Source organism: Hemiscyllium ocellatum, chromosome 5 (assembly GCF_020745735.1).
Source record: "Hemiscyllium ocellatum isolate sHemOce1 chromosome 5, sHemOce1.pat.X.cur, whole genome shotgun sequence".
Classification (NCBI taxonomy): domain Eukaryota; kingdom Metazoa; phylum Chordata; class Chondrichthyes; order Orectolobiformes; family Hemiscylliidae; genus Hemiscyllium; species Hemiscyllium ocellatum.
In genome coordinates this window covers 130,980,920-131,006,841 of record NC_083405.1, presented here as the reverse complement: position 1 = coordinate 131,006,841, position 25,922 = coordinate 130,980,920, and the positions used below count along the sequence as shown (strand labels likewise).

The following is a 25,922-nucleotide window of genomic DNA, read 5'->3' as shown; positions in this document are numbered from 1 at the left end:
AATGTCCTGTTATTACCTCCCTAAAATTGGTATCGAGCATTTTCCCTCTGACAGATACTTTGCAACTGGTACTTTCCTGCTTTGTCTTCACTTACTTTCTTGAATTTACTATATTTGTGTTACATTTGCAATCTGCTGGGACCTATCTAAAATCCACAGAATTTGGGAGGATCATAAACAATGCATGTCCTTTCTTTGCAGTAAATTCTCTTAATATTCTCGGACGTGGGCCATCAGGTTAAGTGGACTTTCAGGTCTTTAGCTCTAATTGTTTTCCTAGTACCTTTACTCTAGTGACTGCAATTGTTTTAGAATCCTCTCTACCTTTTACCTCTTGAATTACAAGTGTTCCTTGTTTTCTACTGTGAAGATTCCTAATCAATGCTTTACCATTTTCTTTAGTATGATTCATTTCCCAGTTTATCCCTCTGGGAAATGAATCATACTAAAGAAAACCAAGACTCAAGTTACTCTTTCCTTTTTAAGTGCTTGTAGAAACTCTTTATCATCTGCTTTTATATATTTCTAGCGCACCTTCTAGCCCAGTTACAAGTGGAGTTCCACAGAGATCAGTTCTGGGTCCTCTGCTGTTTGTAATTTTTATTAATAACTTGGAAGAGGGAGTCGAAGGGTGGGTCAGTAAATTTGCAGACGATACGAAGATTGGTGGAGTTATGGATAGCGAGGAGGGCTGTTGTCGGCTGCAAAGGGACTTATATATGATGCAGAGCTGGGCTGAGGAGTGGCAGATGGAATTCAACCCTGTCAAGTGTGAGGTTGTCAATTTTGGAAGGACAAATAAGAATGTGCTATACAGGGTTAATGATAGGGTTTTTAGAAGGTGGAGGAGCAGAGGGATCTTGGGTCTATGTTCATAGCTCTTTGAAAGTTGCCACTCAGGTGGATAGAGCTTATAAGAAGGCCTATGGTGTATTAGCGTTCATTAGCAGAGGGATTGAATTCAAGAGTCATGAGGTGATGTTGCAGCTGTACAGGATCTTGGTAAGGCCACATTTGGAGTACTGTGTGCAGTTCTGGTCACCTCACTTTAGGAAAGATGTAGAAGCTTTGGAGAGGGTGCAGAGGAGATTTACCAGGATGTTGCCTGGAATGGAGAATAGGTCGTACGAGGATAGGTTGAGAGTGCTAGGTCTTTTCTCATTGGAACGGCGAAGGATGAGGGGTGACTTGATAGAGGTTTATAAGATGATCAGGGGAATAGATAGAGTAGACAGTCAGACAGAATCGAGCATTTTTTTCCCTGGGTACAACAGAGTGTTACAAGGGGACATAAATTTAAGGTGAAGGGTGGAAGGTATGGGGGGATGTCAGGGGTAGGTTCTTTACCCAGAGAGTGGTGGGTGCATGGAATGCGCTGCCTGTGGGAGTGGCAGAGTCAGAATCATTGGTGACCTTTAAGCGACAATTGGATAGGTACATGAATAGGTGCTTAAGCTAGGACAAATGTTTGGCACAACATTGTGGGCCGAAGGGCCTGTTCTGTGCTGTATTGTTCTATGTTCAATGTTCTCTCATAATTTAATTTGATCCTCTTATTTTTGATTTTAGTAATTCTTCAGTAATCTTTACAGATCTTTATCATACTTATTTAGTCTCTAAATAAGTGTTGCTTTCTCATTTTCCATTGAGAAATAAAGATGTTAACGAGGTTTATGAAATATCTTATTAAATTTTACCTGAACTTTTCAACATTTGTTTCTTTTTCACACTTTTTCAGTTCACTTTAACTAATTCCAGCAGCTTGGTTTTATTCACCTTTTGCAAAACTAATTACCGTTGTTTGCATTTAAGAAATTAACCTTTGACCCACACTTCCCACCCTCAAACTGACTATCATGTCATAAGATGTAGGAATAGGTGTAGGCTATTTGACTCATCAAGTCTGCTCTGCTGTTCAATGAGATCATACCCGATTTGATCATGCTCACTTGCACTCTACAGCCTCTAAAGTCCTCTGTAGTAAAGTCTTTCCTGTACCCTACTGGCAAAACAATTTGATGAATCTCTGCCCATTTCCCATCTGCTTGAATGTGTGATGGTCTCCATTTCCTCATTAAGACATTATTTGTTAAATAATAACACACAGAAATGCATTCACTCTTCTCTGTAAATGCCTTTTGATACAACTGTCTTAAGTTCTCATCTTTCTGCTGTAATTCAATAAGCTCAGCAGAGCTAAAGGTACTTGCATGTTTATCTAGTTGCTCCTGCTCTGTCCCACTTATCTGAACAAAAAAAATCTTGGAAAGCTATGTCAGCTTCTTTAACTGTGCCTTTTGATCTCTCCTGCTTCAACTTGTGCCTCTGTGACCTTGTGATCACACAATCTGGGAGAATTCCTGGATAGTAAAAAGTGAGGTCTGCAGATGCTGGTGATCAGAGCTGAAAATGTGTTGCTGGTTAAAGCGCAGCAGGTCAGGCAGCATCCAAGGAACAGGAAATTCGACGTTTCGGGCATAAGCCCTTCATCAGGATGGCTTATGCCCGAAACGTCGAATTTCCTGTTCCTTGGATGCTGCCTGACCTGCTGCGCTTTAACCAGCAACACATTTTCAGCTCAGAATTCCTGGATAAGCATCCTTCATTTCTTCAGTTGCCTGCATCTCCACTAGCTTTTCAACCGCCACCTCCAAACGGATCTCACCACCAGGGATATATTTCCCTCCCCTCCCCTCCCCTATCAGTGTTTCGAAAAGATCACTCCCTCTGTGACTCCCTCGTCAGGTCCACACCCCCCCATAACCCAACCTCCACTCACGGCACCTTCCCCTGCAACCATAAGAAATGCAAAACTTGTGCCCACACCTCCCCCCTTTCTTCCCTCCAAGGCCCCAAGGGATCCTTCCATATCCACCACAAATTCACCTGCATCTCCACACACATCATTTACTGAATCCGCTGCACCCGATGTGGCTTCCTCTATATTGGGGAGACAGGCCGCCTACTTGCGGAACGTTTCAGAGAACACCTCTGGGACACCCGGACCAACCAACCCAACCACCCCGTGGCTCAACACTTCAACTCTCCCTCCCACTCCACCAAGGACAGGTCCTTAGACTCCTCTATCGCCAGACCATAGCAACACGATGGCTGGAGGAAGAGCGCCTCATCTTCTGCCTAGGAACCCTCCAACCACAAGGGATGAACTCAGACTTCTCCAGTTTCCTCATTTCTCCTCCCCCCACCTTGTCTCAGTCCCAACCCTCGAACTCAGCACCACCTTCCTAACCTGCAATCTTCTTCCTGACCTCTCCGCCCCTACCCCCACTCCAGCCTATCACCCTCACCTTAACCTCCTTCCACCTATCGCATTTCCAACATCCCTCCCCCAAGTCCCTCCTCCCTACCTTTTATCTTAGCCTGCTTGGCACACTTTCCTCATTCCTGAAGAAGGGCTCATGCCCGAAACATCGATTCTCCTGCTCCTTGGATGCTGCCTGACCTGCTGCACCTTTCCAGCAACACATTTTCAGCTCCGATCTCCAGCATCTGCAGTCTTCACTTTCTCCTTTCAACTAGAGTAGGCAGCATGCCTACCGGTAAATCAGCTATATCATTTGCAAGGACAGATTACATTCCTGGAGCTGAGAGTTGTCCAAGACTCCTACCACAAATTCTCCCCTCTTCTCTGGGCTCTCTAGCCTCACTTTACATAATTGAACACTTTTTGTCTCACCATGAATTCCTGTTACCAGTACCATTTCTGGCAATAGTCCCTTAGGAGTATATATCTCTTCATCCTTCAGGGTCACAGACTAAGAGGATTCTGTGTCCCTTAATATTGTAACCTCTTTACCTGCTATTCCTGGCCTATGTGAATAAACTTTACCCTTGCATTTACATTTCTTTTAAGCAGATCTGGCACTTCCACCTTAACCAACCTCTGAACATCTTGTACACTCTGAGGCACACTCAGTCCAACAAAACTCCCAGGCTTGTCCAGTTTTCCTACATCTGGCTTTCTCCTAGCCCACCACCACTGTGATTTCGTGTGGCTCACTTTATTACAATGAAAATACTGGAGCTTTTAACTTCTTTGTCCCCCTCAAGGGTTTGATTTTTACCCTGTGGTAAGTTCTCCTTTTGATCTTCACTGAGATCTACCTTTCCCTTGCTATGTGAGGAATTCTTTTTGCCCCAGTTTCTATCCCTCATGGACTGAAGTTGATTCTGGACGCCAAACCGTGTTTTATGGATCAGCTCATAATCATCAGCCACCTCAGCTGCAAACCTTGCTGTTTTAACACTCGCTCTTCCACATGCGTTCGCACTACTTCCTTGCTAAGGTTACCTTCAGACTTTATCTCCAGCCTTTTAAGCTGACTTTCCTTTTTAAGTGTCAATTTCTGAAGTTCAAAAGCTCTTTCTCTTTTTCCTCTGTTCTGCTGCTCTCTCTTTTTCTCTCTCTTCTGCTTTTAATCGTAACTGCTGCATTTCAGCTTCTCGTTCCTAATCTCTTGCCTCTACCTGAAGCTGCTTCATTTGCAATTGAATTCTTGCCATCTCTATAGATTCTGATGGTTTCTCTGGCAAGTTTAAATGCTGAGCTACTGCTGTAATTATCTCTCCTTTCCTCACGGAAGCAGGCAGTTCCAATTCCTGTTTGTCTGCTAATTCCAGCAGCTTAGTTTTATTCACCTTTTGCAAAACTTCCAAAGTCACTGCATCCACTTCCAGAAAACTTTTGGTGACTGAAAGAGCCATTACTATCCCAAGCTTTGTCTCCCCAACCAAACTAGCACCCGAAATAAAGACACTGGCACCTACCACTGGCTGTTTAAAATCCTACAGAGAGCCCCCAATCTGTTATGGACTAGGCCAGACCACTCAAAAGATTCTTATGCAGGCAGACCAGATCATAACTTTGCAATTTGTTTCAGGGGTGGGAGGTTGTCTACCATGTTTTAAAACAGACAAAAATGTATTTACAAAATTACACAATGAAACACAAAGAACAGAATAAAGAACCTCTCAGAACTTGGTCTATCCAAACTAGACTTAATTAAGCTATTCCAAATATGCACAACAGCCCCAATAAGCAAACCATCTTTAAAAATAATGGAGCACATGTTTACAGGTTGACATTAGCAGGGCAGAAGGAGGGAGGAAGAGGTTCCACACAGCTGAACTCCTAACTAGTTCTGGACTGAACTGCTCAGCTAGAGAGCTGACCACTCCCCTTTCATTATACAGGTCACTTCTAAAACATGACCACTTTGGTCTGATTACATGTAAACAAAAAGGCCTCTCAATTCCCTTTAATTTCAGTACCAAACCGGTCTAATCAGAACTGGGAGCAATTTTCGACCCCACTGAAAAAAACCAAGGACATAGTCTCCTTGAGAAAAGATTTTGGAAGAAAAGGGACTAGCTTTGCAACATTATCCAAATATCATCTAAACATTTTAACTGTACCTGCGTCTCCAATTTTCTCTGGCAGTTTATTCCAATCACTAACCATTCTGTGTAAAAAGTTACCCCTCAGTCCTTTTTAAATCTTTCTCCTGTCATTTTAAAAATATGCTCCTAGTTTTTAACTCCCTCACCTTTGAGAAAATACCCTTGATATTCACATTATCTGTGCCGCTCATGATTTTATAAACCTTACTGAGGTCATCCTTCAACCTGCTAGGTTCCAGTGAAAAGAGTCCTAGCCTATAACTCAAAGTTTCCATTCCTGGCAACATCCTTGTAAATCTTTTCTGAACCCCTCCAGTTTAACAATAACCTTTCTCTAACAGGGTGACCAGAACTGCTCTCAGTATTCCAGAAGAAGCCTCACATGTTCTATACAATTTGAAAATGATGTCCCAACTCCTATACTCAAAAGGTTTGAGCAGTGAAGGCAAGCATGCTTAATGCGGCCATAACCACCCTGTCTACCTGTGACACGAATTTAAAAGAATTACTTACCTGATCCCCAAGGTGTCTCTGTTCACTACCCAGGGCCCTACCATTAATTGTATAGGCCCTGCTCCTCGATATTTTACTAAAATGCAATACCTAACGTTTATCCAAATTAAACTCTGTCTGCCACTCCTCAGCTCATTGACTCAATTGATCAAGATCTCTTTATAATCTTAGATAACCTTCTTCACTGTACCAACAACTTTGGTGTCATCTGCGAACTTACTAACCATGTTTTCTATATTCCCATCCAAATCGTTTGTATAAATGGTTGACAAAATCGGACATCGTACCGATCCTGTGAATAACGTGGGACACAGGCCTCCAGTCCGAAAAACAAGCCTCCACCACTACCCTCTCTCCTCTACTGTAAAGCAAATTTTGTATCCAATTTGAAAGCTTATTCTGAACCCTATGTGATCTCACTTGACTAATTAGTCTTCCATGCGGAACCTTGTCAAAGGCTTTACTAAAGTCCAAATAAACAACATTCTCAATGTTTCTGGTTGCTTCCTCAGAAAATTCAATCAAATTTGTGAGATATTATTTCCCTTGTGCAAAACCAAGCTGACTATCCCTAATCATTCCTTGCATCTCCAAATGCATATAAATCCTATCTTTCAGAATCATCTCCAACAACATACCCACCACTGATGTCAGATTCACAGGTCTGTGGTTGCCAGGCATCTCCTTACTGCCTTTCTTAAATAAAGGCACAACATTAGCCACCCTCCAGCCCTCCAACATGTCACCCATGACACAAATATTTCTGTAAGGGGGCCCCGAAATTTCCTCTGAAAATGTGTTGCTGGAAAAGCGCAGCAGGTCAGGCAGCATCCAAGGAACAGAAAATTCGACGTTTCGGGCAAAAGCCCTTCATCAGGAATGATTCTCAGACAACAACTCACCAGGACAAAGGACCCGATTCCCAGCATGAGCAAAACCAACGTGGTTTACAAAATCCCATGCAAGGACTGCACAAAACACTACATAGGACAAACAGGAAGACAGCTAACAACCCACATCCATGAACACCAACTAGCCACGAAACGACACGACCAGCTATCCCTAGTAGCCGTACACTCAGATGACAAACAATATGAATTCGATTCGGACAACACCACTATTATAGGGCAAGCCAAACAGAGAACAGCCAGGGAATTCCTAGAGGAATGGCACTCATCCACGAATTCGATCAACAGACACATCGACCTAGACCCTATATACCGGCCACTGCAGCGGACAGCTACTGACAACCAGAAGCGACAGATTCAAGCCACTGTAAATGCCGGAGGAATCAGCACAGAAACGCTTCACAGGAGGCTCCCAAGCACTGAAGATGTCACCTAGAAAGGGGACGAAACGTTTGCAAGAAAAATTCCCAGCTCGGCGAACAGAACCACAACAACGAGCACCCGAGCTACAAATCTTCTCACAAACTTTGAAAAGTTGATTTTAGTGAGAGAACCATCTTCAATGTACCAGCTTCTTATTTAATGTTACCGAACATACAGTGCTATTGAAACAATCCTTGGTGTCTATCTCTAATCTCTAACACCTCACATCTTAAATCTGGATTTAAGCAAGCATAACTTTACTTTGAAGGTTAAATGTTTGACAGGCAGGTTAATAATATTCGAAAAGTGTGGTGCTGGAAAAGCACAGCCGGTCAGACACCTCTGAGGAGCAGAGAGTTGACGTTTTGAGCATAAGCTTTTAGAGTCATAGAGATGTACAGCATGGAAACAGACCCTTTGGTCCAACTTGTCCATGCCAACCAAATATCCCAACCTTATCTAGTCCCATTTGCTAGCACTTGGTCCATATCCCTCCAAACCCTTCCTATTCATATACCCATCCAGATGCCTTTTAAATGTTACAATTGTACCAGCCTCCACCACTTCCTCTGGCAGCTCATTCCATGCATGCACCACCCTTTGCATGAAAGGATTGCCCCTTGAGTCCCTTCTGTATCTTTTCCCTCTCACCCTAAACCTATGCCCTCTAGTTCTGGATTCCCCCACCCCAAGGAACAGATTTTGTGTATTTACCCTATCCATTCCCCTCATAATTTTGTAAACCTCTATAAGATCACCCCTCGGCTTTCAACGCTCCAGGGAAAACAGCACCAGCGTATTCAGCCTCTCCCTATAGCTCTAATCCTCCAACCCTGGCAACATCCTTGTAAATCTTTTCTGAACCCTTTCAAGTTTCACAGCAACTTTCTTAAGGATACCAGAATTGCACGCAATATTCTTACAGTGGCCTAACCAACGTCCTGTACAGCCACAATATGACCTCCCAACTCTTTTACTCAATGCTCTGACCAATAAAGGAAAGCATACCAAATGCCTTCTCCACTATCCTATCTACCTGTGACTCTACTTTCAAGGAGCTATGAACCTGCACTCCAAGGTCTCTTTGTTTAGCAACAATCCCTCAGACCTGACCATTAAGTGTATAAGTCCTGCTAAGATTTGCTTTGTCAAAATGTAGCAACTCGCATTTATCTAAATTAAACTCCATCTGCCACTTCTAAGCCCTTTGGCCCATCTGATCAAGATCCCATTGTAATCTGAGGTAACTTCCTTTGCTGTCCATAGCACCTCCAATTTTGGTGTCACCTGCAAACATACTAACTCTACCTCCTATGTTCATATCTAAATAATTTGCATAAATGACAAAAAGCAATAGACCCAGCACTGATCCTTGTGGCACTCCACTGGTCACAGGCCTCCGGTCTGAAAAACAACCCTCCACCACTCCCTCTGCCTCCCACCTTCAAGCCAATTCTGTATTCTAATGGCTAGTTTCCCTGTATTCCATGAGACCTAACCTTGCTAACCAGTGTCCCAAGGGGAACCTAGTCGAACGCCTTTCTGAAGTCCATATAGATCACATCTACTGCTCTGCCCTCATCAATCCTCTTTGTTACTTTTTCAAAAACCTCAATCAAGTTTGTGAGACATGATTTCCCACATATAAAGCCATGTTGACTATCCCTAATCAGTCCTTGCCTTTCCAAATACATATGCATCATCTCCCTCAGGATTCCCTCCAACAACTTGCCCACCACTGATGTCAGGATCACTGATCTATAGTTCCCTGGCTTGTCCTTACCATCTTTCTTAAATAATGGTACCATGTTAACCAACCTCCAGTCTTCTGGCACCTACCTGTGAATTTCAGTGATACAACTATCTCAGCAAGGGGCCCAGCAATCACTTCCTTAGCTTCACACAGAGTTCAAAGGTACACCTGATCAGGTCCTGGGGATTTATCCACCTTTATGCATTTCAAGACATCCAGCACTTCCTCCTGTGTAATATGGACATTTTTCAAGATGTCACCATCTATTTCCCCACATTCTGTATCTTCCATGTCCTTCTGCACAGTAAACACTGTTGCAAAATGCTTGTTTAGTATCTCCCTCATTTCCTGCGGCTCCACACAAAGGCTGCCTTGCTGATCTTTGAGGGGCCCTATTCTCTCCCTTAATATATTTGTAAAAATCCTTTGGATTCTCCTTAATTCTATTTGCCAAAGCTATCTCATATCCCATTTTTGCCCTCCTGATTTCCCTCTTAAGTATACTCCTACTGCCTTTTTACTCTTCTAAGGAATCACTCAATCTTTCCTGTCTCTACCTGACATATGCTACCTTCTTTTTCTTAACCAAACCCTCAATTTCTCCAATTTTCTAGCATTCCGTACACCTCCCAGCCTTTCCTTTCACCCGAACAGGAATATACTTTCTCTGGATTCTTGCTATCTAATTTCTGAAGGCTTCCCATTTTCCAGCCGTCCCTTTACCTGCGAACATCTGCCCCCAATCAGCTTTTGAAAATTCTTGCCTAATACCATCAAAATTAGCCTTGCTCCAATTTAGAACTTCAACTGTTAGGTCTGGTCTATCCTTTTCCATCAATATTTTGAAACTAATAGAATTATGATTGCTGGCCCCAAAGTGCTCCCCCACTGACCCCTCAGTCACCTGCCCTGCCTTATTTCCCAAGAGTGGGTCAAGTTTTGCACCCTCTCGAATAGGTACATCCACATACTGAACCAGAAAATTTTCTTGTACAGTCTTAACAAATTCCTTTCCATCTAAACCCTTAACACTGTGGCAGTCTCAGTCAGTGTTTGGAAAGTTAAACTCCCCTACCATAACCACCCTATCATTCTTACAGATAGCTGAGATATTCTTACAAATTTGTTTCTCAATTTCCCCCTGACTATTAGGGGGTTTATAATGCAATCCCAATAAGGTGATCATCCCTTTCTTATTTCTCAGTTCCACCCAAATATCTTCCCTGTATGTATTTCTGGGAATATTCTCCCTAAGTACAGTTGTAATGCTATTCCTTATCAAAAATTCCGCTCCCCCTCCTCTCTTGCCTCCCTTTCTATCTTTCCTGTAGCATTTGTATCCTGGAACATTAAGCTGCCAGTCCTGTCCATCCTTGAGCCACGTTTCTGTAATTGCTATGATATCCCAGTCCCATGTTCCCAACCATGACTGGAGTTCATCTGCCTTCCCTGTTAAGTCTCTTGCATTGAAATAAATGCAGTTTCATTTATCAGTCATGCTTTGTTCCTGCCTGCCGTGGCTGTTTGACTCGCTTCTGTTCTGAACTGTCCCAGTCTCAGGTTGATCTCTTTCCTCAGTATCTCCCTGGGTCCCACCCCATCTCCTTACTGGCTTAAATCCTCCTGAGCAGCTGTAGCAAATCTCCCTGCCAGTATATTAGTCCCCTTCCAGTTCAAGTGTAATCCATCCTTCTTGTACAGGTCACTTCTACCCCAGAAGAGATTGTAATGATATAAAAATGTGAATCCTTCTCCCATACACTAGCTCTTCAACCACGCATTCATTTGCTCTGTCCTCCTCTTCTTACCCTCACTAGCTCTGGGAGTAATCGGATATTGCTACCCTCGAGGACCTCCTTTTTAAATTCCTGCCTAACTTTTTATATTCTCCCTTCAGAATCTCATCCTTTTCCCTTCCTATGTCATTGGTACGAATGTGTACAATGATCTTCTGCTGGTCCCTCTCCCCTTTGAGAACATTCTGCACCTTTCTGAGACATCCTTGATCCTGGCAGCAGGGAGGCAACACACCATTCTGAATTTTCACTGCTGGCCACAGAAACATCTGTCTGTCCCCCTGACTAGAGAGTTCCCTAACACAATTGATCGCTTGGAACCCAATGTACCTCTCATTATATTAGAGCCACTCTTGATATCAGAAATGTAGCTGTTCATGCTATATTCCCCTGAAAGTCCATCACCCTCTGCATTTTCCAAAACTGCACACTTATTTGAAATGGAGATAGCCACAGAAGACTCCTGTACTACCTGCCTATCTCTCCTATCTTTCTTGGAGTTAACCCAAGGAAGGTATATGTGGCTTTTCTTCCTTTTTATAACTGCCAACAATCACACCTCCTAGCTCTTGTAAATACCTCATTGCTTCTAACTGTTGCTCTAACTGATCCATTCGATCTGACAGGATTCGCACCAAAACAACATTTATTACAGATATAACCTCAGTAACCCTTAAACTCTCCCGAAACTCTCACATCTGATAAGAAGAGCATATCGCTCTACTGAAGGCCATTTTGCTCCTTCCAATCTACAGACCCAGAAAATAGCACCAACTTATTGCTCTTCAAAACACTGCTCCGGGCTAACTTAATATTTTTGGCTTATATTTTTAAAATTTAATCAAGAGATCCCAATAAAAACATATAATCAATAAAGAACCTATTCTACTCACTATTGTAGACTTACACCAAGGCTATACTTAAAAGTATTTATCTTCATCAGGCTTATGCTTGAAACGTCGACTCTCCTGCTCCTCTGATGCTGCCTGACCTGCTGCTTTTCCAGCAGCACACTTTTTGACTCTGATCTCCAGCATTGCAGTCCTCACTTTCTCCAGGTTAATAATGGCAGCAGTGTTAGGGTCATTTGAAATATAGCTAGATGCCACATTTGGAGAGTAGTGGTTGCATTTGCAGTTCATTCATGAAGTCTGAGTTGCTTTGGCATTGGGCACATTTTACATGCATGTGGTCTGGAATGAACATTTTGTTCTCGAATTCCCCTTTCACCTAAGGCATGCTGACCCTCGGGTGAAACCATCACTGGTTGTGTTTCTCTGTCTCGAATGAGAGAGCAGGCTTATGGTCCCAGAGGACTGTTGCAACTTTCCCTTTACTTTGTAGTCTGGAGCTACAGATAATGATGGTAGAAGTTCGACCTCCCTTCCATCACATGGGAGATCACATAGTTGACTGGGAATCTGTCCTGCTTTTGCCACCTGCATGCGTTGGAAGGATTTCCAGGTTTACAATCAGCTGACCACATTATCTCTGAGTGGGACTTGAACCTAGAACTTCTGATCCAGAGGTAGGGACACTATTCACTGTCCCATTTGAGAATAAGAATATTAGACCTTTGGGCAAAATTATTGCTTTCATCATTGACTTTCCTTAATTTTTGCGCCTTGTTATTTTCAATGGATTTTGTAAATCAGTGATTTGAAATTTTTGATTTTTTTTGAACTTCATGCAGTCATAGTCATTAAACAGAGGGACAATGTAGGCATGATGTATTAGCTCTTGGCGTCACTCCTTCCACAATTGAATAACCACAGCATTTTATTTAAACTGATAATATTTTGTGTTTTTCCAGAGTAAAATCTGACTTTGATGTTCCCAGCACTACTCTAATTGGAGCTCATGGATACTGTACACAGGTCAGTACCACGTCTCTCTGGAACTAGTGAGGTGAAAAATATGGCAGGTTGTGTTCTTTCACCAACTACATAATTTATGTTTGAAATATGCACTTGGCTATGATATATTGAAAGAATGCAGTGAAGAAGCTGAGAGTCAATTCCCTGGATGATGATGTACTTCTAATCTTGGTTGTGCTACTTGGGAGGCATCTCCTCCATATCTGTGGGCTATCTAAGGATGAACAGTATCAGGGCAGTTCAAATATTTCTAATGCCAAGTTTATAAAAAAAAATTTTGATATGTTCTTTTGCTGGTTTTTAAGCTAAATGGTTTGGAATGACTATCGGCAGGAAACAAAAATTGAACAATGTTAACCATCTTAAAGGTGTAGGTTTTCCTACACTATGGGAATTAATAATAGAATAATGTTTGAGAATTGCATGCTTCTGGATAGTTTTCATGAATAAAGAGATGTCAAATTGTCATAGTAAAGTTAATTTATTTTTGAGATCTGTGTACCACTTGCAGTAACAACAACCAATTGCCCGGGAACTTAATTTGGAAAAAGCTGTGCCGTTAAGGTATTAATATTGTTTAGTTTTGTTTATTACAAGTAATTAGTTCAGTCTTACTCAGCAAACTAAAAAAAATGAAAATGTTTAAGAAAAAGCCTGAATCAGCTCCAAAAGATCTAACGTCTCAATAGCAGTTCTGAAATATAAGCCAAAGACAATTACTGCACACAAAAACGCTCTTGTCAGAAGTTGTGCCTTAGTAACTAATGAAGAAGGATAGAGTTCCGAAGGATTGAATTTTATTTGATGAGACTGTGTCCTTTCTTAACCCCTCTCCAAAAAATGTCTTGATTACTGGCAACATTGGAATATGAATATCAATCATGAATGAAGTTGTGGTTGAAAATGTGTTGCTGGTTAAAGCTGGTTAACCTGCTGTGCTTTAACCAGCAACACATTTTCAGCTCTGATCTCCAGCATCTGCAGACCTCACTTTTTACATGAATGAAGTTGTGCCTGATCTGAGGTCTAGTATATCCATGTATCCATGTACTCACCTTTAGCCCATAATCCTCATACCACCAGTGGTTAAAAATCTCTCAACATTCCAAAATTAATAATTTATGCAACACCAATTGCTCTTTCTGGAAGGGAATTCAAAACTTCTACAAACCTTTGTTGTGAAGTTTTTTCTAATTTCAATTCTGAAATGTCAAGCTCCAAGTTTTAAACTCTGCACCCTGCAGTCCCAAACACCTTAACCAGTACAGATAATTTTCCTCTATCTCCTCTGATTGAGTTCCCTGATAATTTGATGCTGAATTCGGTGCATTTATTTGCATTTTTGTGTAGCTATTACTTTCCATATGTTTTTGTTCATTGAAGTTGAAAGCAGCATCATTTAGACTTCATTTGATTCTCATTCCAAGTCAAGTGTCGATGGGAATTTCAAAAGTCGTCAATTAATGTACTCCTGCAAGAAAGCACCCACTTTCCCTGAAACAGCAGCAGTAACACAGAAACAGCAACAGCTAGGCATGCTGGCCAAGTTCATTAGAAGAAAATAGAACAGTTTAGAATATAATTTGGACAGTCTTCAGATAATTAAAAAGTGCATTTTGCTTGAACATAACTTCAATAACCCAGTAATTTAAAACATGTTAAATTGAGAAATCTGTTAATTTTTAAAAAATTAAGACAAACCAAGCACTTGACTATATTCCAAAGGGATAGATTTGAGAATTAAAGAAGTTGTGCAAAAATATGTATTAAGTCTTACTTAGACCCTGACTAGAGTATTGTGTACATTTACAGTCTCCACCTTTCAAAGCCACTGGAGATGTAGCAATAAATAGTCAAACATATAATAATAGAAAGACAAGTTTGTATCTGTCAGGAAAGAAAGAACACACGGGGTCTCTTGAAAACAGAAGGGTTGCTGTAATAAAGGTATTTGAAATCGTGAAGCACTTTGATAAGGCACCAATTAGGTTCTTTCTTCTCAATTCAAAGGAGTTGCCTATATATGAATTCTTTGCAGGTAAACCTAAGTAAACAGCATCCACAACTGCAACTTTCACCCATGCCTCAAGTTGTGAACAATGAGCAATGGGAAAGAGTCATCTGGTTCCCAGGCGTTGGTCCCTGATAGATTGCATTGGTTCATACTGCCTGATCCAAATACCAGTGAACAAAGTTAATCCGTCTTGAAAACTACTATAATCATCCCATCTACTTAAAATGTTGACCATAGGCACATATTTACACTGTCGTATTGGCTCAGAAAGAATGCCATTTGGCCTATCGATTCCATCTTCGATCTGTGCAGGGCGGTCAAATCAGTCTGATTTCCCTGCTGTACCCTGTATTAATTTTTTAATCATCTAAACAATTTCCTTTTTAAAATCATCGATCATCTGTACTGTCACCAGCCCTGAGAGCAATGGGATCAAGGTCATTAACACAAAAAAACTTCCTCCTATGTCTTGCCCAAAATCTTAAATTTATGTATGTGAGTCCTTGTGTGATCAGCCAGTGAAGAAAGCTATTCTTTGACTAACTCATCTAAACATTACCTAAAATATTCTAAACATATCTAATCATTTGCATAATTGGGCTATTCAACCCATGATCAACTCCAGCATCCTTACTTTAATTCACCCTGTCAATCCACCCTTCCATTGGTGTCTCTCTCATCTAGCTTGAAGTTATCTGCATATATACTTTAACTCCATTCAGTTGGTGATGGACCATATTGTTGAAGTATAGAATTAAAAATTAAATCTACTTAGTTGCATAACGTGTATCAATAATCCTACAGTATAGCAACATTTAGTAGCTGACAGGAGTTTATTTCATCTGTTCAGAATGCACAACTGTAACTCTTACCTTTTGTATATAGAGGAAGTTGTCTGCACATTTTTGAATGTACATTTACTATCAGCTGTTCCATTACACGACATTCATGGACATGTGTATGCCATCAATTGGATCATCTCAGAGTAAACATGGCATTCTCTGTGTATTCAGTTTCCCTTGGGAGCTATGAATTATTTCCTTCCTTAAAAGCTTATTAGTTCAACAACTTGCTATGAAGATGCAAACATATAGAAGCACCTCCACACAAAAGGAAAGTCAGATGTTTAGACATGTGTTTGTGTTAACTTACTAAATTGTAACATTAAGAAGCACCTGTTGCAACGAACCCTGGTTAAGTAAGTTTCACCCTAATGTAGTGATGTCAGTTGAAGATTCCCAGATCTGTGGATGTAATTTCAGTTTTTAAAGTACCACGCTTCCTCAGAAAACAGGCAATAAGGAAAAAATAACCTTGTATTTATAAAGCAACTTTGATGACCTTGGGTCTTCCATAGAGTTGTAGTCACTGTAGTAATGTAAGCAACGTGACTGCAATTTGTGTGCAGCAAATTCTCAAACCATGTGAACTAAATATTGCTCAAATACTGGAGGAAATCACTTAGTTGTTGTCAAAATATTGCTATAGGTACTATTGTAGCCACCTGAAAGGAGAAGCCTTAGTTTGGTGTCTCATCCAAAACACAGCACCTTCTGTCTGGCCTACACTGATTGTATCATTTTGAATCACATACTCAGATCTTCGGAGTAGTTTTTGAATACTACATTCTGTGTTAACTAACAAAAGAGGAACCAGCTGAAGAGCTGATGAGATCCTCATATTGCTTCTTTCTAGGACAGTTTGCTTCATCAACGGTAACCTAGGTACTTGACAAGCCTTTACCCAGAATTAAGTACCCCTGGAGCACTTAAGAACATAAGATGTTGGCAAATTAAATCAGTAGCTCTAATTAATAGGATGGGTGTCAAGGGGTGAGGCTCACTGGGAAAGAGCGAATGACTCCCGAGTAGCTGCCTCCCACCCCCGGTGCCAGGTCTGTCACTCAAGCACTTGAATGTCTTCTAACACGAACCCCCAATATAGTTTGCTTCTAATGTATCACAAGAGTCTTTTCATGTGAGCTGTGGTTTTGCCCTTAGCTCTGAGCCAGGAGGTCTGGGTTCAAGTTCCCACCTGCCCCTCAGGTGTTTAATGGCATCACTAACCATGTTAGTTAGAAAATATTTACAATGCTCACATGTTGAGCCCATTTCCCATTAGTGGGTCAATGACCCCAGTAAGGTGATAATGCCCTTAATGTGGCTATGATTGGTTGGTTAAGGTCCTCAATGGTGCTGGTGTGGAAAGGACATCCGCAGCCTTTGCCATCATCAGGTGTAGAAGCAGGAAGGTGTCAGGGTTACCACTCACTACCCTTTTGATTGCTTATATAAACCCTCCCATATAACCACCACCAATACCACCCTCATTCACCAAGAGAAAAGGAAGAAAATTCCTGTCCCCTCGCTGCTGATTGGGTGCAAAGATTTGATCTGTGGTTAATTTTCCTGTCACCCAGGGAACTAAGTTAAATTGTTGACAGACAGACATAAAAATAATTCTCAAAGTTATGCATCATTAATTTGAAATTTAATGATTCTTTAAAGAAAACGCTCTTTGTTCCCTTAAGCTATCCTGACCTGTTCCTTTGTCAGAACAGATTTTGAAAGTAAAATGGACTTGATTAATCTTGTAATGTTTCTAGAATTTTGTAGTCTGCTTAATTAAACTTTAAGGAGCCAGAGTAACAGAGAGATATTAGATATTAAACTGTTTTTTGAACTGTTAGTTTTCCAAGCTCCTCCTACCCTTCAACTTGCTGAACCCATGGAGAGTCTGTTGCAGTGTTGACAGAAGTTCCCTGCACTCTACAGTTTTTCATATCTCAGGTTCTCACTCTGTACGATTGCAGCTTCTAAAAGCTAATTAGGTGCTGGGTCTCAAACATGGCTTCCGTTGAGCTGGAAAGATAGCTTGAGTTAAATGGTTTATAGAACATGGTGCAGTGTCATAGCAGTAAATTAAGGGATAAATAGTGTATTTCTTCTTTTACTCTTTATCTCACATTTGTACTCTGTATAAGCATAGTATGAGATATATATATTCTTTGGGAATAAGGGAATTCAAATCCAACTCTCATTGCAATGTCAGTTTAATTCCTTACTTATCTTTTTTTTAAGTAAAGAAATAACCTTTGTTTTAAGTTTCGTCCTTGGTTTCCTTTCCTACCTGTAACCTTCCACAGTCCTGGAGTCCTCAAATTTCCCTACTCATCCAACTCCTGCCTGTTGCTCAGGTCCTCATCCTTCCATGGTGACTGGATGTATTTTTAAGTGCCTAGGGCCCAAGTTCTAGCCCCCCACCCTGATTTTAACGCCTTTACCTGCATTGGCTGAAAACAGAGGTGTATCCTCGAAAGTTTGTCTCACCAAGGGACAAATGCAAGAATGCCAAATTTCAAACTATTGCAGTCACTAATACTATTAGTGAAAAGACTGCTGATTGACTAAGGTGTTGCCTTGAAGGAAGTATTGGGTGTCCCAAGCTCTATACCTCAAAGGTGTGAAGCTTGAAAATGTTTGTTTTGTTTGTAGAGAATGGGTCCCTGACACAAGTGGTTCTAGAAAACATTCATCAGCTATGTTACAGACTTGACTGATTATCTGAAATTGGTTGTTAGTGTGGTCTGGTTGAGTGCAGGACAGTAAATGTCCTGATCAGATTATTGTTTGCAGTGTGTTATGCAAAGTTACAAGTACTGGAAAATTGGATTAGAGTAGTTAGGCTCTTTTTCTGTATTGTAGATCTCTAACTCTGGTCCAAAGGCTACATCTTTCAGGTCTGCAAAATGCCTGGTCTACCTCAAATTACTCTGGAAAAGGTGAAGTTTGTTTAAAAAAAATTGAACACAGGTTAAGCAACTTGCTTTGTCTTGCTACTAACTGTGGCTATGCGTTGTGATTTATTTCTCATTCAGAGAATGCTCTGCCTGTCAGGAAAGTGACTAATAATACGTATGAATTTCAGTGCAGGTCCCATGCTCGATACATTGGCTGTGTATCCTAGTGATTAACTGATCAAAGTAAACAGCATGATCATAAGCTGAGTGTAGACTCTACTTGACCAACTCTCACTTGCAAAACCTAAAACAGAACATTTACCGTCAGATGAGTTTCTGCAATTGGGCAGCACTTGTTCAACAATTCTGACTGCATTAGTGGCTACACAACCAACCAATTTAAGATGATCAGTCCGCTTACCAATCAATCAGTACTCTCTTTTCAAATAGAACAAATAATTGTGATCATTTCAGATTTACATTCTTGCTCTAGTGAAGGCAAGATGAAAAGCTTCGGCAAATTCAGGTTCTGTTTCAATACAAATACTGGTTGGAATCCTGTCTCGATGGATTGTTTACATTGAGGCCTATAGCTTTAGATGAGTGACTTTGAACTCTGAAAAATGTCATTGGATCAGAAGCGTTAACTCTGATTTCTTTCCACAGATACTACCAGACCTCCTGAATTTTTCCAGCAATTTGTTTTTTTTCTGATTCATCCACAGTTACTTCTGTTTTTATTCATTGTTTAACTCACTGCCACATCTCTTCCAGGCATGTCCAACTTGAAGACATTCTGCTTCTCTCTCTGATAGTGTCTTAAAAAATGGTCACTGGACCCAAAATGTTAACTTGGATTTCTCTCCACAGATGCTGCCAGACCTGCTGAGTTTTTCCAGCAGTTCCTGTTTTTATTGTTGAATGATAATTTATTTCTTAATCCAACATTGATTGTAACAGTAAGCATCAGCTTGGCTGAATCTTTACCTTTCTCTCCTCTAAGCAAAAATGTTGTGTGGTCATAGCTTCAGGAGTTGAGTAGGTAATCTAGTCTAACATTTCAGAGCTTTTGGTCTTTGGTTGAGATACTAAACCAAGTTTGTTCAGGGAAGTATCTCCGTATTTAGTAAATAGGAACAACAAAAAGAATATTTCGTGCACCACTCTGCTGGAATTGTTGATTCAGGGGAAATTTCTCTGACATTGTGGTTGAAACTATCATCTCGACCTAGCCAAGTTGCTATAGTGGAATTACGACTCTAGCATCTACTCAACAATGTGAATAATTTCCTAGGAATGTCATATCCACAAAAAAGCAAGCCAAATCCACCTTGAACAATTACTGTCCCTCTTTGTGTCAGTTCCCAACCCCATCAGTGACAGAGTGATGCAGGATGTGATAGTACATGTGATAACCTGATCACTGACGGTCAGTTTGGGTTCCACTAGAACACTCGGTTACTGATCCCATTTCAACCATGATTCAAATAACCTGAATTCCAGAAGTTGACTCAGAGTATGTATCCTTAAGACAAAGGCAACATATGGCTGACTTGGCTGGTGTTTAGTTGCCCTAGCAAAGCTAGAATGAATGGGAACTCTGGGAAGACTCTGCAGTGCTTTGAAGTCATACCTAATGCAGACAAAGATGGCTATGATTATTGGAGACCAATTGTATCAGAGTATCACTGCAAAAGTTCTTCAGGGTATGTCCTAGGCCCAAATATCTTCATCTTCAGTTGCTTCATCAGTGATCTTCCCTACACCATAAGGTCAGAATAGGAGAATGTTCACTGATGGTTATGCAGTATTGTGTGACATCCACTACTCCATAGGAGCAAAATTAGATCATTCAGTCATTTGAGTTTGAACTGCTGTTAGATCTTGGCTGAAATGTTTCTCATTCTCCTGCCTTCTCCCTGTAACCTTTAATCCCCTTTACTAATCAAGAGCCTATCAATTTCTGAATTAAATGCACTCAGTGACTTGGCCTCCACAGTCTTCTATGAAAGGGAGAAAGAAAAGAGTTCCACAGACTCACCCTCTATCTAAAGACATTTCTCCTCATCTCAATTGTCCTCCGATCCTGAGGCATTCTGAATCCATATGGAGCATGACCTGGATGGCATTCAGGCCTAGGCTAATAAGGGCATTCATGCTGTGCAAGTGGCAGGCGTTGAGCATCTCCAACAAGAGATAATCTGACCATCATCCTTGACATTCAATGGCATTACCATTGCTGAATCCATGACTATCAACATTCTGGAGTTACTCAGCCAAAAACTGCAAAGAAGCAGCCTTACACAGACTGTGGTTACAAGCGCATGTCAAAGTCTAGGATTCTGGTGTATGTCATTCATCTTCTGACTCCACAGCTTGAATCACACCTTTTAAAAAAAAATTACAAGCCAAGGATGCATTTGAATATTGTCCACTTGCCTGGATACACACAGACCCGAGGAGCTCAATACCATTCATGACAAAGCAGGCCACTTAATTGGCACTACATGCATCACCTTCAAGATTTCTATATGCTACAGTTTGCATATTGAAGATTTAATATGTACAATGTGTGCTTTACACTGTAGGAACTCACCAAGCTTCTTTCAATGCATCCTTCAAGGTTGCGATCATCTAGAAGGGTAGGGGAAGCAGATATATGGGAGAAGTACCACCTACAAGATTGCTCCTCTCCAAACAGCACACACACCATCTTAACTTGGAACCATATCCTTCACTGCGTCATTGAATTCCTGAAACTCCCTTCCTAAAAACGCTTTGGGTGTGCTTACAATATACGGTCTGCAGTGGTTCATGAAACTTGGTATCGATCACCATCTCGAGGATAATTGGGGATGGGTGACTGATGCCAATCTTGCCAAAGGTGGCCACATCTAGGGAAGCTGCTGGAGAAGATACTGAGGGATAGGATTTAATTATATTTGGAAGAAAATGGGCTTATCAGTGAGAGACAGCATGGTTTGTGCATGTCTTATCAGCTTAATAGAATTCTTTGAGGAAGTGACAAAGTTTATTGATGAGGGAAGGGCTATAGATGTCATATACATGGACTTCAGTAAAGTGTTTGATAAGGTTCCCCATGGTAGGCTGATGGAGAAAGTGAAGTTGCATGGGGTCCACAGTGTACTAGCTAGATGAATAGAGAACTGTCTGGGCAACAGAAGACAGAGTAATAGTGGAAGGGAGTTTCTCAAAAGGGGAACTGTGACCAGTGGTGTTCCACAGGGATCCGTGCTGGGACCACTGTTGGTTATGATATACATAAATAATCTGGAGAAAGGTATAGGTGGTCTGATTAGCAAGTTTGCAGATGACATTAAGAACGGTGGAATAGCATGTAGTGAAGAGGACTGTCAGAGAATACAGCAGAATATGGATAGATTGGAGAGTTGGGCAGAGAAATGGCAGAGTTCGATTTGAGCAATTGCAAGGTGATGCATTTTGTAAGATCCAATTCAAGAGCGAACTATATGGTAAATGGAAAAGCCCTGGGGAAAATTGACGTACAGAGAGACCTGGGTGTTCAAGTCTATTGTAGCCCCAAGGTGGCAACACCGGTCAATAGAGTGGTCAAGAAGGCATACGGCATGCTTTCTTCATCGGACGGGGTATTGAGTATAAGAATTGGCAGATCATGTTACCGAAGTATAGGACATTTGGAATACTGTGTACATTTCTGGTCGCCACATTGCCAAAAGGATGTGAATGCCTTTGGGGATGGTGCAGAGGAGGTTCACCAAGATGTTGCCTGGTATTGAGGGTGCTTGCCATGAAGAGAAGTTGAATAGATTAGGATTATTTTCGTTGGAAAGACAGCTTGCAGGGGGTCCTGACTGAGGTCCACAAAATCCTGAGAGGTATAGACAGGGTGGATAGCAAGAAGCATTTTCCCAGAGAGGGAGACTCAATTACTAGGGGTCATGAGTTCAAGGTGAGAGGGGAAAGGTTTAGGGGAGATAAGCGTGAAAAGTTCTTTATGCAGTGGGTGATGGGTCCCTGGAACGTGTTGCCAGTGGAGGTGGTAGAGTTTGGCATGATAGCAGCATTTAAGATGTATCTAGACAGATACATGAATGGTCAGGGAATAGAGGGATACAGATCCTTGGAAAATATGCAACGGGTTTAGATAGAAGATCTGAATCGGCGCAGGCTTGGAGGGCTAAAGGCTGTAATTTTTGTGTTCTTTGTTCTTTGAAAAATATAGATAAAATCTTGTTGCATGCAAATTAGCTGCTGTCTTTCAAAAGCACTGCCTTAGCTGAGCTGATAGAATGAAAGGTGCTATATAAATTGGAAGTTTTTTTCTTAAATATAACAAGATTGCACTTCAGATGTATGTGAGTGCTTCCAGGTGTACCAGCAATGTGATATTTATTCTTTTAACCAGAATAAAATAAACTTGTTCTTTTTGTAGCATGTCATGTCCTCAGGATGCACCAAATGTTTGCAGACAGTTGGGATCATTTTAAAGTTGGCCTCTGTTCTAATGTTGGTTAATACAGCTGCCAATCTGTAAACAATGGACAATATAATTTTTTTAGCGGTGTTAGTCAAGTGATAAAAGTTGGCTTCTTCATCCCTGCTGTTATTGCCTTTATGGCCAGCAGGTAATTGGACTTTGGTTTAACGTCCTGTTTGAAAGATGGCACCTTTAAATGCTAGATTCTCAGCCTTGATTAGGTACGTGCTACCACAAATCTACAACTGATATTTCACAATAAAAATAATTGTAAGAAATATGTTACCTTCCTTTCATAGGAACTTGTGAATCTGCTGTTAACCGGTAAAGCTGTCTCCAATGTTTTTAATGATGTCGTAGAGCTGGATTCTGGCAATGGCAACATCACAGTCCTTAAAGGAATTTCAGGACGCAGTGATATTGGGCTGTTGTCACTGTTTGAACACTACAGTATCTGCAAGGTAGGTGTCCTGAGACTCCTGTGGAGTCTCTTGTTGCATGTTTTTGGTTGCTTTTGAACATCAGTATACTCTCTGCAAGATGCATGCTCTCAGCCCATTGGTTTTGATGCAACTACTGATGGAAGTATAGCTAGGTAGACAGTAAGGGTCCTTTAGTAAGGATCAAAGTGTTGCTGTCCCATAAGCTCAGTTTCAGTCAATGCAATGATGCTAGTGCAGTTAATAGGCAAGAATGGGCGGCACGGTGGCACAGTGGTTAGCACTGCTGCCTCACAGCGCCTGTAGACCCGGGTTCAATTCCCGACTCAGGCGACTGACTGTGTGGAGTTTGCACGTTCTCCCCGTGTCTGCGTGGGTTTCCTCCGGGTGCTCCGGTTTCCTCCCACAGTCCAAAGATGTGCGGGTCAGGTGAATTGGCCAAGCTAAAATTGCCCGTAGTGTTAGGTAAGGGGTAAATGTAGGGGTATGGGTGGGTTGCGCTTCGGCGGGTCGGTGTGGACTTGTTGGGCCGAAGGGCCTGTTTCCACACTGTAAGTCTAATCTAGTCTAAAAAAAATCTAATGGTGTGATGACCCTTTGTGAACAAATGTACGGGAAGGAACTGTGGAAAGAGACAAATTAATCTGCTTGCAGAGTTAAAAAAGACAACAGTGGATGAGGTAGCTAGGGAAGGTTAGACCAAGTGGTTATATTCGGTGAGCAAGTTGACAAAACAGAACTGTAGGACTGGGATTGTTAATTGTAAGCAGTCAATGAAGGCAGCCTTAAAGAAATAAATAGCTCCATTCTTTATTAATGGGATGGTGGCACGAAACTAGGAATGGCAGAAGAGTACGGATAGGTTTGCGCATGAGAACTGAAAATGGGGTGTTATTGATGAGGGGAAGATTAAGACCTCAGCACGACTGAGTGGCAGGTTGGAGACAGAAAGAGCATGCATTTAATTTATGTGGCTTCTTTCATAGCCTTAATATCCAAAGGTACTTCTGAAGTGTAGTCAATGCTGTTGTGTTGGGAGTGTTGCAGCTAATTGTTCAGGCTGAGGTCCCATGAAATGAGAGACACTCTGCAATGGCTGAGGAAAATATTGGCCTTGGATCTGGATTACAAGTGGCAGATGGGAGATAAGTGGACCTAGGATAGATACTAGGGGCTAGTGTGGAACAAGAATAAGCCAGCAGGGAGAAATAGACCACACTGGGAAAATCTGAAAATGTTTGATTTAGATTTAGTTTTGTTTTAATGTGTACTCAAGTAAGAGAAACAGGAGTACAATGTTGCCACACATGGTACCTAGGTACAAAATATAAATCACAGAAATAAAAAAAAATTAAAAAGTTCAGCACTACAGTCTTCTTAGTAAAGGAGTAGAAAAATAAAGAAATACAGTTAAAATATCAAACATTACAGTCCTTTCTCGAGCCATGGGCCTGCAGATGCTCCAAGCTGGTCTTCCCCAAGAGGGCTTGCTGTCCCCTACGCTGGGCTAAGTCCCACCCAGGCACACCAGGCTTCTCCGCTCAGAAGGCTTTGCTGCCTGGCCTGCTGTGCTTTGACCAGCAACACATTTGCAGCACTATCCCTTGTGGCCAACTGCTGCTGACTACCATCCAGCTCACACTGGGACCAGCCGTTGCCACTCCCTGTCTCCACAGCATCCAAAAGGTAATTGAGAAACACCAAAACGAGGAAAAAAAACCTGAGAAAAGGAGAAACAAAAGAAAAAAAGGAAAGTGGGTGAAATGAAGGAGATCCAGACTCAAGAGCTTGGATGCTGCCTAAACCACCTCTGCCATTTTGGACGGAATCCAAGATTTCTGAAAGTAAAGGCAAAGAAGTGGTCAGAATCTTGAAAAGATATTGCCCCGAAGTGTAGTGTAGTTGGCACTGGGAGATGGGGATGTTTCACAGCAGCTGTAGAGAGAACTCAGGATCACCTTGCTATGGCACTAATCAGAATTGGTTTACTCTCAGTTTTTGTATCAAGCAGATATAATTTGTACCTGTTTGGTCTTTTTATACCCCTGTGAATGAAGGACTCTGACAGCATCACATCTGCTGCAGTTTATTTTTATCCTCCATAGAACATGGCATAAGAAATCAGAACAGAAGTAGGCCATTCAGTGTGTTGAGTCAGAAAGTGATGCTGAAAAAGCACAGCAGGTCAGGCAGCATCCAAGGAGCATAAGCCTTTCATCAGTCTCTCAAGCCCACCATTCAGTAAGATTTTGGCTGATCTGCCCCAAGCCTCAACATAACCATCAATCCCTGATACTTACCTCTTCTTTTAAATACATTCAGGTTCTAGCTTCCACAACCCTCTTGGGTAGAGAATTCCATACACTCACTGCCCTCTGGGAAACAGAATTTCTCTCCTCTGTTTTAATTGACTGTCCCCTTCCTGACCCCCAGTTTGAGATGTCCCCACTAGTGAGAACATCATGACATCTACCTTCAGAATCTTGTATGTTTCAATAAAATTACCCTTCATTATTCTAAACTATAATGAATAAAAACATAACCTTGATAAGTCAGCC

The 25,922-nt window shown here is 41.4% G+C and overlaps 1 protein-coding gene across 2 annotated transcripts in view; it reads left to right on the top strand.

The window, feature by feature from the left end:
- Positions 1 to 25,922, top strand: part of mindy4 (MINDY lysine 48 deubiquitinase 4) — a 203,984-nt gene that overhangs the window by 141,653 nt on the left and 36,409 nt on the right. For both annotated transcript variants that reach the window (XM_060825650.1, XM_060825649.1), the window contains exons 14-15: positions 12,628 to 12,691; positions 23,224 to 23,385. In XM_060825650.1, coding sequence (XP_060681633.1) covers positions 12,628 to 12,691; positions 23,224 to 23,385 — 226 coding nt within the window. The remainder of the gene's footprint in view (positions 1 to 12,627; positions 12,692 to 23,223; positions 23,386 to 25,922) is intronic.